At 46.0% G+C, this 15,460-nt stretch overlaps 1 protein-coding gene across 2 annotated transcripts; it reads right to left on the bottom strand.

Moving 5' to 3' along the window:
* Positions 1 to 1,140: 1,140 nt before the first annotated feature.
* Positions 1,141 to 13,481, bottom strand: stmn1a (stathmin 1a). Of its 2 annotated transcripts, none has more exons than XM_060904793.1 (5): positions 13,418 to 13,481; positions 8,586 to 8,629; positions 8,306 to 8,478; positions 1,929 to 2,120; positions 1,141 to 1,853 (listed from the first exon to the last, which is right to left on the bottom strand). In XM_060904793.1, the coding sequence occupies exons 2-5, from the start codon at positions 8,596 to 8,598 to the stop codon at positions 1,797 to 1,799; spliced, it is 435 nt and encodes a 144-aa protein (XP_060760776.1). In that variant the 5' UTR covers positions 8,599 to 8,629; positions 13,418 to 13,481; the 3' UTR covers positions 1,141 to 1,796. The 2 variants fall into 2 exon arrangements, with proteins under 2 accessions (XP_060760776.1, XP_060760775.1); XM_060904792.1 differs by having other exon boundaries at positions 8,586 to 8,712; positions 13,418 to 13,443.
* Between the last annotated feature and the right edge of the window lie 1,979 nt (positions 13,482 to 15,460).

Below are 15,460 nucleotides of genomic sequence, written 5' to 3' on the forward strand. Positions count from 1 at the left end.
CTTTCTCCAAACATAACACTTCTCATTTAAACCAAAAAGTTCTATTTTGGTCTCATCCATCCACAAAACATTTTTTCTCCACCCCACCTAATTTACCCTGAGATATGAAACGTATCTTCTCATGTTGAAAAACTCGCATTTTTCATCCAAAATACATCCTGGCTCTGAGTGACATTTAAATAATATTAGCTGGCTTTTTTCGTGGTTTTGTCAACTCGTTCAGGATCATGCTAGATAAATGGAATATATCCGATACACCATTTGGGGAGAGAGAAAAAAAGCCAGCCAATATTTTACATACATTCAATATGCCTCTCTCTTTCAAAATCCTCTGTATATAATGAAGTAAACCTGACAGCCATGTCTGTTTACAAATAGTCACTGTCACTTGCTAGCATTGAAGTTTTACATGTAATGCGTATCGCATCAGCGCTGACACATGATGTCATGTTGTCTTGTCAACCATGTAATATAAACCATATTCAACGCTCGTTCTCCATTGGGTAGAGTGGTGTAATATACGTAGGATAAGCAATATGCTAACAATATTGCATGCTAGCAAACCAAATGAATGAAACCTGCTAGATGGGAATAGAATACATGTTTTTATTCCATCGAAAAAGGGTCCTGTATGTATAATTCCTGATATTTCATGTCGATGACATCACCCCCAGCATTCTCAATGAGTAGATGTGCAGTCAAAATGGAGAACTGGTTCAAAAATGAACTTGCGGGTTTTTTTTTTTGTTTTTTTTTTTTTTGGGGGGGGGTCCATATAAAGAACAAAATACATGGTGGCAAGATATGAAGTTGTCCTCTCGTGTTTGGAGAAAGAAAAAAAAAAAAAAAAAAAAAAAACTCGTTCATGTCGCTCACTTGTGAACTAGACATTATGACTAAAAGATAAGTCATATCTCCATGCAATTTTCAAAAAAGTCTAAGATAAAATTACACCCAAATCCAAGCCATCATTCTGTACCATTCTAATGCTGTTTCAGTCAGGCCATGGGGAAACCTGGGTTTCAAAATTTTATTTCCAGAGCAATTAAGGGGTTTGAAAGAGCATAAGATCCAAATCACTACTTAATGCTCCAGAAGAAATAAGACATTTTACACACCAATAACACCCATATAAAACAGTTTAGTCTTGGAACGTTTTATTATTTTCCCACACTGAAGTCAACATAACCAAAAGGTATTGCTCTTTTGCATTCTACAGTACACATACAGTACAGCCTTATCCCTCCAAGCCAAAATGGCTACCCTAGAGAAAAAGAAACAGTCCAACTGCCTAGTCACAATTAACCCTTGGTCATTTTTTACAGCAGGAAAGTAAAACCAGCCACAAGACAGAGGGAGCAAGGAGAAGTAGGAAAAGTTTAGGGTGGGATTGCATTTACACAGCAGTACAAGGAGTTTATTCCAGAAACACCAAACGCCTGATAATGACGGAGAACCCATAGCTGCCCCTTATTTTAAGAATTTAAAAAATAAAAATTCATAAGTGCAAGAACAGACTGAACATACTAGCACAGAGTGCAGGCTGCATGAATAGAAATTGAGGAGCTTAATGTGTAACAGCAACATGCTTCCTTCAAAATGCCAAGACTACAAAATGCCCATTCCAAAAAGCACATTAGAAAATAATGCACAATCAGATGTTAGGTCAGTGAAAGTCAGGTTTTATTTATTTAAAAAAAAAAAAAAAAAAAAAGGACATGAACATGTCCAGTAAAGAAGTGAAAAAGCTTTGGTTTCCCCTCCCTTAAAAAACCTTCAACCCTCCATGGAGCAGGTTAGATCCCTGCCTCTTTGTTCTCCTTGTTTCTTCGGACCTCTTCCAGCTTCTTATCCTAGAAGAGAAATAAAACCGTTAGCCGAATAAAACAATCACTACTAAAGCCAAAATACAGAAAACCACATTGTACCTTCTCTTTGAATTTCTCGGTCATGGCTGCCATCCTTGCTGTACGGTTCTCTTTACAAGCTTCCATTTTCTGATTCATTTTCTCCTCCGCCATCTTGCTGAAATGGTGGTTCTCCTCCAGAGCTTTCTGCTGTACCTCCTTTTCATGCTCACGCTTCTCAGCCAAGTGCTTCAGAACTTCAGCTTCATGGGACTGCAAAGGAAGTTAGTGGTTCAGTAATCAGGGATTAACTTCAGGAGATGCGCCATTAACCCTTTCACCACTGCAGACCGCTATTCCCGTCCGTTGGAGTAGGGGAAACCCGTGTATGAAGTTATATGGTGGTGAAAGGGTTAAACTATTAACACTAGTGCCATTCCAAGGCATTAAGAGATCTAGAAGTGTTGAGACATGTTCAGAGGAACAACGTTCAGTTTGTTCAAGAGTCAAAATAATATAGGCTGGATGTCAAAATGATCAAGATCAAGTCGTGGGGCAACATTTCTTGATATGATGGAAGTAGATTTATTGCCTTTGCAGTCATGCAAGCAATGCGTATTAATAACTGGACAAAACCCATCAAGGTCATTTAAAGGCCAATACCATAAGACCCTCATATGGGTGCCATGGTCATGGGTCCACATACTTTTAACCATATACAGGGATACCAACAAATCAAATGTCAAATTCCCTGCCTTTTACTGACTAAAAAGTTGAATTTCCATGACCTATAATGAACAGACAAGCAAGCCGCCTTTGTGCCAAGCAGACAAAAAAACCACGGTATTTTAAAAGTCATCGATTCAGTACAAAAAAAAAGTTCAGTGCTTAAAACAAACAAAAATAAATGCAGATGCTGAGCTGCCAATCCTAAATCGTAAGCTTTTGTACTCTGACGTAGAAAAATCCTCATTATTGGAGTAAAATCGTTACAACTATTGGTATAACGTACATATTATCTCTAGCCGCTTTATCCTGTTCTACAGGGTCGCAGGCAAGCTGGAGCCTATCCCAGCTGACTATGGGTGAAAGGCGGGGTACACCCTGGACAAGTCGCCAGGTCATCACAGGGCTGACACAGACAACCATTCACACCTACGGTCAATTTAGAGTCACCAGTTAACCTAACCTGTACGTCTTTGGACTGTGGGGGAAACCGGAGCACCCGGAGGAAACCCACGCGGACACGGGGAGAACATGCAAACTCCACACATGCCCTTTTTCTACCAAAGCAGTTCCAGGACCAGTGCTTAGTTTGGAACCGGGTTTTCTGTTTCCACTGACAAAGAACTGGCTCTGGGGCCAGAAAAACCGGTTCCAGGCTAGCACCAACTCTCTGTTGGGCCAGAGGAAAGAACCGCTTACGTCGGGGGGGGGGGGGGGGGGGGGGGAGTTGTTAAGACCAACAACAACAAGACCGTGAAAGATCGCCATTTTTAAGCGACGAGAGGCAGCAGCTGTACAAATGCGAAGTCATCCATTATTATTATTATTATTGCTGCTGCTTCTTCAGTGTTGTTTTTGCTTCGATATTCGCGCCAAAGTTTATGCAAACGTAGCGACGTAACTGACGTATACAGCGACGTAATGACGTGGCTTCCCTTAGCACCGCAAGCTATGGAAAAGCAAACTGGTTCTCAGCTGGCTCGCAAGTTGAACGAGTTGTGAACCAGCACCGGCCCCGAACTAGCCCTGGAACTGATCTGGTGGAAAAAGGGTAACTGAAAGGCCCTCGCCAGCCACGGGGCTCGAACCCGGACCTTCTTGCTGTGAGGCGACAGCGCTAACCACTACACCACCGTCCCGCCATACATTTTTTTTTTTTTTAATTGAAAATAGAAGTATACTTACAAGCTATATAATTAAAGCTATACTGCCTTTCAGACTCTTCAAGTTTAAGTCATAAAAATAATTTTCCCCCCCCGACACCAGATTTTGCTGAGTGGACCGAAAGCTACAGAATTAAAAAAAAAAAAAAAAAAAAAAAAAAACAGACTTTCAGTTTTATTAGGATTTTTTTGTTTGTTTGTTAAATAAAACAATTAATGAATTTAGGGCCACTTGGCCCTAAATTCTCTGCCATTTTTTCCTACTTCACCATGACTCAATACAAGATACGACGTCATGAGTCACATGGTGGGCTTTCCCTGTTCGCGCAAGGCATTGTGGGATACAAATTTGAAACAGGAGAGAAAAAAAAAATGGAGGACACGAGTGTGCGAATGAAACGTGAAAGACCGACTACAGTAATGGAAAGCGAGAAAAGATGTTATGTTGCAAAGGAAAGGAAGCCAGGGTTCTTGCTGGCGCTCGTGACGCACGTCATTGATGAATATAATCCTTCAGTGACGAAGATAAAAAGTTACTAGCAGCAGTCACAGTGACGAATGAAATTTGTCATTTATCATGTCACTTTTATAGAAATCTCTCCACAAATCCCTCAGTTTCCCAAAATCCTACCCCAGTGAAGAGACGGTGGGGAACCAGAGTGTAAACAAGGAGCATGTGCTTGTGACCAATAAAAATCAACTACGCATAATGGACAAATGAGTGCCAAGTTTTTGACCAATCACAGTGCGTCTTAATCGGCAGTGTAATTATTTCTGTGTGAACCGAACAGTGGCGCAGTCTAAGCCGAGGAAGTTTTTTTGGGGCTTCAAGCACTGAACATGATTCAAGGGCTGAAACAGGTACCGGGGGGGGGGGGGGGGAGACACTCAGAGCCCCGACCTTCCCTGAGCACATTAGGCAGTGTCAGTAATTCAGGGGTCGATTAAATTATTTAATAAAAAAAAACAAAAAAAACAAAAAAACAAACAAAAAAAAAAAAAACACCCACACCACTCAAGTGAAAGTGCCATCAGCTGACAAGTCACTGAAGCGCTCCGTTTCGAGGGGCATTGCGTCGAGTCCCTGCGGCAGACGTACGCATCATTCTGTTGACGAACCAAACATTGATGGGAAAATCGGATTCCTTCAGTGTTTGTTCCCAGACCCTTCTCGACTCTGTTCAACTGTAAATCAAGTTTTGCATTGAAGAAGACTAAAGGGAGTTCTAATATCTCTCGAATAATTCCCTGATAAAATATCCTGAAGTAAGCTCCAATTAAAAAGGTTTATTTGAGCTTGATGGTGCACAGGGAGCCCAAAATCAAGTCTCTTATTAGAGTCTGGAGTGGAGCCCAAATGTTCTGTAATGGAGAGGCCTAGCTGTATCTGTACAAATATCTGAATTGTGCCAGTTTGGTTGGTATAAACATGTATTAAGACATTTGAAAAAAAAAAGTCAGTAACTAACTGGGGGTGGGTGGAGAGTTTTCCAGAACCCAGGGGAAACCCTGCCTAAAGACGAAGCAGCTAAGCATGCACGTGTGCACACGGACTTCCTCCGTCTGCTTATTTTTTTGTTGAGACACATTACATAAATAAAAACATATCACGATGACCAAATTTCAGAGAGAACTAAATTCCACCAGTTTTATGAAATCAAAAGGCCGTATAGCTTTAACTGATCAATTACGTGACACCTTTAAGTTCTGTGGCTCAAGAGAATGTTGGTTCTGGCTAGGGCTGAACGATATATTATCGTATCTATATCTAGATATGAACATTCAAGATATTAATATCAAAAAAGCAACGATATAGATTTCCCCTCCCCACGCTCGCCCTGCATGTACAGCTCTGGCAGTCACAACAAACATTTTTACAATTGCCCTTGAATGCACCGTTAAGGCCAGCCAACCACAAACCTTATTTCATGCTTGCTGTGGATCGACAGCTGAAGCCAACCAATGACAAACATATGAGGGCGGGACGAGGGAGACGGAGACCGACACGCACACACTACAGACACAGCGGAGAAAGAAAGAAAGAAAGAAAGAAAGAAAGAAAGAAAGAAAGAAAGAAAGAAAGAAAGAAAGAAAGAAAGAAAGAAAGAAAGAAAGAAAGAAAGGAGTTCGGAAGATAATGCGGCCGGTGGCGGTGCAGAATCTGACTTGGTGCCAAAACATAAATCATCCTCCATTATTTGGAGGTATTTTGGATTCAAAAAGGACAATGTTAACCAGAGTGAGGTGTTGTGCAGGTCGTGCTTTGCAAAAATTGCGACGAAGCAAGGTAGCACAACAATCATGTTTCACCACCTGAAACAACACCATCACGTGCTGCACGAAGAGTGTATGACAATGAGAGAAACACCAGGGACTTCTCAGTCATCCCAAAATAAGCCAAAGCAAAGTTTGATTGCTGATGCGTTCAGTAGCGTTACACCGTACGAGTCGACATCCACCAGACAAAGAAATTACAGACGCTATAACACCACATTACAAAAGACATGGTACCTGTTCTGTTAGTAGCAAATGCATTTTCTGCATACAGTTATGTGATCTCCATGTCCCAACAGCCAGCCGCTGTGTCCGGGGATCAGGTCGTCGAGGCCCCTGCCTTCGACTGCCACCCAATCCACATTGCACCAGTCCCCTACTGCTACCTCTGTGGGTGGTGAACCCACAGGAGGTCGGGCCCACGTCAGCTCTTCGGGCTGAGCCCGGCCGGGCCCCATGGGCAAAGGCCCGGCCACCAAGCGCTCGCATACGAGCCCCAACCCCGGGCCTGGCTCCAGGGTGGGGCCCCGGCTGCGTCATCCCGGGCGACGTCACGGTCCTCGGATTTTTCTCCATAGGGGTTTTGGTGAACTGCTCTTAGTCTGGCCTGTCACCTAGGACCTGTCTGCCTTGGGAAACCCTGACAGGGGCATAATGCCCCGACAACATAGCTCCTAGGATCATTCAAGCACACAAACCCCTCCACCACAATAAGGTGGCAGTTCAAGGAGGGGTGACCTATGGTCATGAGCTTTGGGTAATGACCGAAAGGACAAGATCGCGGATACAAGCGGCCGAAATGAGTTTCCTTCGCAGGGTGGCTGGGCGCTCCCTTAGAGATAGGGTGAGAAGCACAGTCACTCGGGAGGAGCTCGGAGTAGAGCCGCTGCTGCTCCACATCGAGAGGAATCAGCTGAGGTGGCTCGGGCATCTTTTTCGGATGCCTCCTGGACGCCTCCCTGGGGAGGTGTTCCAGGCATGTCCCCCCGGGAGGAGGCCCCGGGGAAGACCCAGGACACGCTGGAGGGACTATGTCTCTCGGCTGGCCTGGGAACGCCTCGGTGTTCTTCCCGAGGAGCTGGCCGAGGTGTCTGGGGAAAGGGAAGTTTGGGCTTCCCTGCTTAGACTGCTGCCTCCGCGACCCGGTCCCGGATAAAGCGGAAGAAGACGAGACGAGACGAGTTATGTGATCTTTTGAAGAATACAAGATGTTGCCCTTCAATGCACTTTCAATGTTCCACCAGCTGCTGCATTTGTTATTTATTGTTAAAGCAGAGCTGCAGTAAAATGTTTGATTTGTAATTTATTTATTTGTAATTTATGTTTATGTTGATGACTGGCAGTAAGTTCTTAAAAATAAAACTGCATTTTCCACATTTTTTTTGTATTACGTTTATTTTTCTGAAAAATGCTTGGTTTTCACCAAACCCGTAGTCATATTGTATCGATATCGAGATATCTGGCATGAATATCGAGATATGAAATTTTGTCCATATTGTTCAGCCCTAGTTCTGGCAGGTGTGAACTGAAAACAAGCCCCAAGCAACACTAACAGAAAGAAAGAAAAAGTCAAAACTAGACCCTTGCCTTCATTTCTTTTTGCAGGGTGGCCTGAGGAAATCTCATTAAATATTCATGAGTGAAGTGCGATCTGCAGTGGGCTTCCCAAAAGCCTCTTAACCCTTAGAGCATCTCAACTAGGAGAGTGTGTTCATTGTGATGCTCGCTCTACCATGTAATGATCTTTGTGCTACGATGCTTTTGGGGACCCTACCCCGATTGGTTCGCGGTGGCCTCAAAATTGGCCGTGCTCTCAGGTCCCTACCTGAGAGCACGGCCAATTTTGAGGCCACCGCGAACCAATGCTTGGTTTTCAGGAGTGGCATGCCCTTTCTACCCAGTCAATTACAGCAATGCTAGCCGATCATAGGCACCCAAGCTCATGCATATGGAACAGGGCAGTTGGTGTCCCATGCCTCGGCGGAAGCATGTAATGACCTCCGCCTTCCGTGGTTGGCAACTTGTCTGAAAGGTCTGAATTAGCTATGACTAAATTAGGCAAGAAATCAAAACGTTGAAAAATATTCCTATACAAGTAGTTAATTGGTTTGTCCAGTTATGACAATGTGCAAAAATATATTTTAATAGTTTGAATCCATGTGTTAGAAGGAAATCAAATGCCATTTCTGACAGCGCTACAGCGTAGGTTTCTCACACATCACTGTAATCCCGAGATGTTAGCACCTCTGTAAACAAGCCGAACAGATGTGGGTGTTTAAGGCACCTTTCATTTACCTTGCGCCTTTCTTCGGCTGCTTCCAGTTTCTTCTGGATTTCCTCCAGTGACCAATCCTTTTTCTTCTGTGGAGAGAGAGGGAAGTCTCCCTTCACCTCTGGGGCAGGATCACCCAGAATGACCTCAAAGGCCTGGCCTGAGGCCCGCTTGTCCAGCTCCTTTACTTTAATATCTAAAAGCAAGGGATAAAAAGAGAGGAAAAAAAACAAGACATCTTTAAAAACTCAAATGAGTGTCGAGTAAAGGACAGCCAAGCCTGAAAGAAACGCATCTCCTTACCAGAAGAGGCCATTGTATCAGAAGATCTCAGAGGAGTTGTACACCTGAGGGGAAGAGGAGGGAGAGAGCAAAACCTCATCAGGATCAGTCTTCAGTGGACAGCACACTCTGTGCCCTCCTGCGGCAACTTAAAGGGACATTTGGACAAAGATAAAACTCCACCTGTATGGGTTGTGTGCAAGTGGTTGATGATTTTAGCTTTTAATGTTTCCAAACAGAGGGCTTACAGCAGGGAGATTAGCTGTAAACACTACATGGCAGTGTCCCATAGGGACAGACAGAGAGAACAGGACCAGCAGACAGAGACCAACCCTGTGTCTGAAATCACTCACTATATAGTGAGCTCGCCCTTTTGTAGTGCTGTCTGAATATATAGTGGACTCATAGTATCCCATGATGCATCACAAAAAGTAGTGTACAACCAATGGGCACCAACCAAGCAATAACCCCATCATGCATTGCAGTCGTGCTGAAAAATCAAAAGTCAAAATTTGATTTAATAAAAGGAAGCGGCAAAGAAGAAAAAAGTATTCAGCCTTGATTTAAAAGAACTGAAAGATTCAGCAGACACAAAAGTACTGGGAAATACGCTCAGTATAATACGGATTTATCACAAAAATACACACGTATTTATTTTGAAACCCCACCAGCCAACTGATCTGGCACGTTTCACTTGTGCGACAGTAACGATGTAAATAACGGTGCGGTGGCGTAGTGTCCGAAAGTGTTGGTTTGTTTTTTTCCCCTCCTCCTCTTCATTTTACCAATGAGCTCACTGTATAGTAATTCTCTATATAGCGAGTAGTGAACAAATGAGTGATTTTGGACAGACACAGAGTTAGATACATAGAGAGAGACAGAGAGAGGGAGGTTGGGAGAGAGAGACAGACAGAGAGAGGGAGGTTGGGAGAGAGAGACAGACAGAGAGAGGGAGGTTGGGAGAGAGAGACAGACAGAGAGAGGGAGGTTGGGAGAGAGAGGTTGGGAGAGAGAGACAGACTGGGAGAGAGAGGTTGGGAGAGAGAGACAGACAGAGAGAGAGAGGTTGGGAGAGAGAGACAGACAGAGAGAGGGAGGTTGGGAGAGAGAGACAGACAGAGAGAGAGAGGTTGGGAGAGAGAGACAGACAGAGAGAGAGAGGTTGGGAGAGAGAGGTTGGGAGAGAGAGACAGACTGGGAGAGAGAGGTTGGGAGAGAGAGACAGACAGAGAGAGAGAGGTTGGGAGAGAGAGACAGACAGAGAGAGAGAGGTTGGGAGAGAGAGACAGACAGAGAGAGAGAGGTTGGGAGAGAGAGGTAGAGAGAGAGAGGTTGGGAGAGAGAGACAGACAGAGAGGGAGGTTGGGAGAGGGAGACAGACAGAGAGAGGGAGGTTGGGAGAGAGAGACAGACAGAGAGAGAGGTTGGGAGAGAGAGACAGACAGAGAGAGGGAGGTTGGGAGAGAGAGACAGACAGAGAGAGGGAGGTTGGGAGAGAGAGACAGACAGAGAGAGGGAGGTTGGGAGAGAGAGACAGACAGAGAGAGGGAGGTTGGGAGAGAGAGACAGACAGAGGGAGGTTGGGAGAGAGAGACAGACAGAGAGGGAGGTTGGGAGAGAGAGACAGAGAGAGAGAGAGGTTGGGAGAGAGAGACAGACAGAGAGAGGGAGGTTGGGAGAGAGAGACAGACAGAGAGAGGGAGGTTGGGAGAGAGAGACAGACAGAGAGAGAGGTTGGGAGAGAGAGACAGACAGAGAGAGAGGTTGGGAGAGAGAGACAGACAGAGAGAGGGAGGTTGGGAGAGAGAGACAGACAGAGAGAGGGAGGTTGGGAGAGAGAGACAGACAGAGAGAGAGGTTGGGAGAGAGAGACAGACAGAGAGAGGGAGGTTGGGAGAGAGAGACAGACAGAGAGAGGGAGGTTGGGAGAGAGAGACAGACAGAGAGAGGGAGGTTGGGAGAGAGAGACAGACAGAGAGAGAGAGGTTGGGAGAGAGAGACAGACAGAGAGGGAGGTTGGGAGAGAGAGACAGACAGAGAGAGGGAGGTTGGGAGAGAGAGACAGACAGAGAGAGGGAGGTTGGGAGAGAGAGACAGACAGAGAGAGGGAGGTTGGGAGAGAGAGACAGACAGAGAGAGGGAGGTTGGGAGAGAGAGACAGACAGAGAGAGGGAGGTTGGGAGAGAGAGACAGACAGAGAGAGGGAGGTTGGGAGAGAGAGACAGACAGAGAGAGAGAGGTTGGGAGAGAGAGACAGACAGAGAGAGGGAGGTTGGGAGAGAGAGACAGACAGAGAGAGGGAGGTTGGGAGAGAGAGACAGACAGAGAGAGGGAGGTTGGGAGAGAGAGACAGACAGAGAGAGGGAGGTTGGGAGAGAGAGACAGACAGAGAGAGAGAGGTTGGGAGAGAGAGACAGACAGAGAGGGAGGTTGGGAGAGAGAGACAGACAGAGAGAGAGAGGTTGGGAGAGAGAGACAGACAGAGAGAGAGGTTGGGAGAGAGAGACAGACAGAGAGAGAGAGGTTGGGAGAGAGAGACAGAGAGAGAGAGAGAGGTTGGGAGAGACAGACTGGGAGAGAGAGGTTGGGAGAGAGAGACAGACTGGGAGAGAGAGGTTGGGAGAGAGAGACAGACAGAGAGAGAGAGGTTGGGAGAGAGAGACAGACAGAGAGAGGTTGGGAGAGAGAGACAGACTGGGAGAGAGGTTGGGAGAGAGAGACAGACAGAGAGAGGGAGGTTGGGAGAGAGAGACAGACAGAGAGAGGGAGGTTGGGAGAGAGAGACAGACAGAGAGAGGGAGGTTGGGAGAGAGAGACAGACAGAGAGAGGGAGGTTGGGAGAGAGAGACAGACAGAGAGAGGGAGGTTGGGAGAGAGAGACAGACAGAGAGAGGGAGGTTGGGAGAGAGAGACAGACAGAGAGAGAGAGGTTGGGAGAGAGAGACAGACAGAGAGAGGGAGGTTGGGAGAGAGAGACAGACAGAGAGAGGGAGGTTGGGAGAGAGAGACAGACAGAGAGAGAGAGGTTGGGAGAGAGAGACAGACAGAGAGAGGGAGGTTGGGAGAGAGAGACAGACAGAGAGAGGGAGGTTGGGAGAGAGAGACAGACAGAGAGAGGGAGGTTGGGAGAGAGAGACAGACAGAGAGAGGGAGGTTGGGAGAGAGAGACAGACAGAGAGAGAGAGGTTGGGAGAGAGAGACAGACAGAGAGAGGGAGGTTGGGAGAGAGAGACAGACAGAGAGAGGGAGGTTGGGAGAGAGAGACAGACAGAGAGAGGGAGGTTGGGAGAGAGAGACAGACAGAGAGAGGGAGGTTGGGAGAGAGAGACAGACAGAGAGAGGGAGGTTGGGAGAGAGAGACAGACAGAGAGAGGGAGGTTGGGAGAGAGAGACAGACAGAGAGAGGGAGGTTGGGAGAGAGAGACAGACAGAGAGAGAGGTTGGGAGAGAGAGACAGACAGAGAGAGAGGTTGGGAGAGAGAGACAGACAGAGAGAGAGAGGTTGGGAGAGAGAGACAGACAGAGAGAGAGAGGTTGGGAGAGAGAGACAGACAGAGAGAGAGAGGTTGGGAGAGAGAGACAGACAGAGAGAGAGAGGTTGGGAGAGAGAGACAGACAGAGAGAGAGAGGTTGGGAGAGAGAGACAGACAGAGAGAGGTTGGGAGAGAGAGACAGACAGAGAGGTTGGGAGAGAGAGACAGACAGAGAGAGGTTGAGAGAGAGAGACAGACAGAGAGAGGTTGAGAGAGAGAGACAGACAGAGAGAGGTTGAGAGAGAGAGACAGACAGAGAGAGGTTGAGAGAGAGAGACAGACAGAGAGAGGTTGAGAGAGAGAGACAGACAGACAGAGGTTGAGAGAGAGAGCCCCTGCACCGAGTTTTGGCGCGCACCGTGAGAGGAAAAAAAAAAAGTCACAGTCCTTGAGGGTGAAAAGGCGCGCTCGCGCATGTTTTCTTCCGCCCGACGTCACACACATCAAAACAAAGTGCAGAGTGAAACCTGTGCGCGCGCCATGCAGCGGGAGAGAAAATAATATAATAATAAATCTTCCTCACGCGCAAACTGAACACCAACCTCCTCCCTCAGCCGCGTGCTCAGGGGTTTATTCCCCATCTCACAGACAAACTCACACCCACCGGCAACACCAGCCGCATGGCGGACACCAGCAAACAAAGAGAGAGAGAGAGAGAGACTCCAACTCCGCCTCACACACCCAGGCTCCTGATCTCTCTCTCTCAGTCCCGGAATAACGGGAATTAAACTCTACACACGGCATCTGAAGCGCCAGTCCGAGCAGCAGCGCCGAGCTTTTACACCGAAAAGCACAAAGCTGTGGAACCGGCCAAGCACACAGAGTCAGGAGCGCAATACAGCACTGCTGCACACAGGGAGGCCAAAACACACCAATCAGCTTCATCAGGGAGATAAACACCAGAGAGATTAAGGACTAGTAGTTTATTTCTGAAATAATCTGAACACACAACGTTGGCTGACTGAAGTTACAGCAAATCCACCCCCCCCCACACACACACACACACACACACAGTTCACTCAGAGCAAACAAAAGAGAGCGAGGTACTGGAAGGTAATTCCAAAAAGTCTGATGGTTTAATCTGTGCATGGCGAAATAACCCCTCAAAAACCAGCCAAACTAACCCGCATCAGAGAGAAAATTAATTAATCTCCTGCATTTATCAACCCACATGCTGCATTAGTGCACTGCAGGCATCCGAACACCACCCTCTATCTGAATAAAACCAAACCTCGATCAGACTGCTTTAAAAAAAAATGCACAAACTTTTACTTGTTTTCTTTCAGATCTAATTTCTCCAACTTCCAAATGAGAACCCACCTGATCTGTCTCTCTCTCCTTCCCTTTCGCGCCGACTGCTTGCTGTTCGCGCATAATAAGACCAAATCTAATGTCGTCACAGAGGAGCCCGTTCCCTATTGGCTACTTCTGTCGACACCCAGGGCTTTATGGGAAGTGTAGTTTTTAGAAGAAGAAACCTTTATTTGTATGGGCTGAGATTTTTGCCAGCAGAATCAGGATTTGAATCCTTTACATTTGAATTTGAATAGCTGAACTTGAATGGTTGCATTGACAAACTGAATTTGCATCACACAATTTGACATTCTCATCTCATCTCATTATCTCTAGCCGCTTTATCCTGTTCTACAGGGTCGCAGGCAAGCTGGAGCCTATCCCAGCTGACTACGGGAGAAAAGCGGGGTACACCCTGGACAAGTCGCCAGGTCATCACAGGGCTGACACATAGACACAGACAACCGTTCACACACACATTCACACCTACGATCAATTTAGAGTCACTAACCTGCATGTCTTTGGACTGTGGGGGAAACCGGAGCACCCGGAGGAAACCCACGCGGACACAGGGAGAACATGCAAACTCCACACAGAAAGGCCCTCGCCGGCCACGGGGCTTGAACCCGGACCTTCTTGCTGTGAGGCGACAGTGCTAACCACTACACCACTGTGCCGCCCCCAATTTGACATTGTATTTCGCTATTTGAATGTGTGCATTTACAATCTGAATATGATGATTTGAATTTGAAATTTATGCGTTTTTAATCTCTAAATATTCAGATTCATCTCATCTCATTATCTCTAGCCGCTTCATCCTGTTCTACAGGGTCGCAGGCAAGCTGGAGCCTATCCCAGCTGACTATGAGCGAAAGGCGGGGTACACCCTGGACAAGTCGCCAGGTCATCACAGGGCTGACACATAGACACAGACAACCATTCACACTCACATTCACACCTACGGTCAATTTAGAGTCACCAGTTAACCTAACCTGCATGTCTTTGGACTGTGGGGGAAACCGGAGCACCCGGAGGAAACCCACGCGGACACGGGGAGAACATGCAAACTCTGCACAGAAAGGCCCTCGCCGGCCACGGGGCTCGAACCCGGACCTTCTTGCTGTGAGGCGACAGCGCTAACCACTACACCACCGTGCCGCCCCCAATTTGACATTGTATTTCGCTATTTGATTGTGTGCATTTACAATCTGAATATGATGATTTGAATTTGAAATTTATTCATTTTTAATCTCTAAATATTCAGATTCAGTTCTCATAATTCAAATTCAGTTTCAAGTTTCTGTGACAAACATCGGGTGTGAAGGAAGAGCAATCGAGCGCAGACACGCAGGATTCTTCTTTCGCCAATCAGCGGTCGCGTTGTTGACCACAGTAGTAGCCGGCCAAGAAACGTGAAGAAGAGGTGGTGAACAACATGCGAGCGGCGTGCAGCGATGGCATCGGATGAGCGACATACGAATGAGGTATTGGAAACTTAACAAATTAACATTCTTGTGTTTAGCTGTTGTCATTGTGACAGGTTTTGTAAAAATGTTTCGTTTTTTGAACAGAGTCTATCATTAGTGACTAAAATCTCTGCTAGCAGTTATTAAGTTTCTGTCTCAATGAGATTCCAGCTCTCAACGACAACCAGTTAGCTCATTTCATCCGTGTGTTCATGCTGTAACTGTTAGTGCTGCACTTGTTGAAGCTTACTGTTTACAAGGATTTTGTTTTAAAAAAATAATTCATTCAATTCATCCATAGGCTATTTCATCATTTGTTGCTTACAAGGTTGCTATTTTATTTAACTTAGTATTAGGCCTACCACGCAGCATTGCATTTATTTTAATTTCCCCTTCATAATGGTAGGCTACAACAATATTTGTAACAACAAATTGATTAACAAATACGCAAATAAACAAGCAAATGGTTTGCATTTTGTTCCCACACTGTACCGCAAAAAAAAACAACAACAACAACAACAACAACCGTGACCTCGTGCCAAATTATTTGTGTATCATTACACCCCTAGTTTTTAATAGCCTACTATGATGGGTCTGTCTGAGA

This window comes from Neoarius graeffei, chromosome 22 (assembly GCF_027579695.1).
Source record: "Neoarius graeffei isolate fNeoGra1 chromosome 22, fNeoGra1.pri, whole genome shotgun sequence".
Taxonomy (NCBI): domain Eukaryota; kingdom Metazoa; phylum Chordata; class Actinopteri; order Siluriformes; family Ariidae; genus Neoarius; species Neoarius graeffei.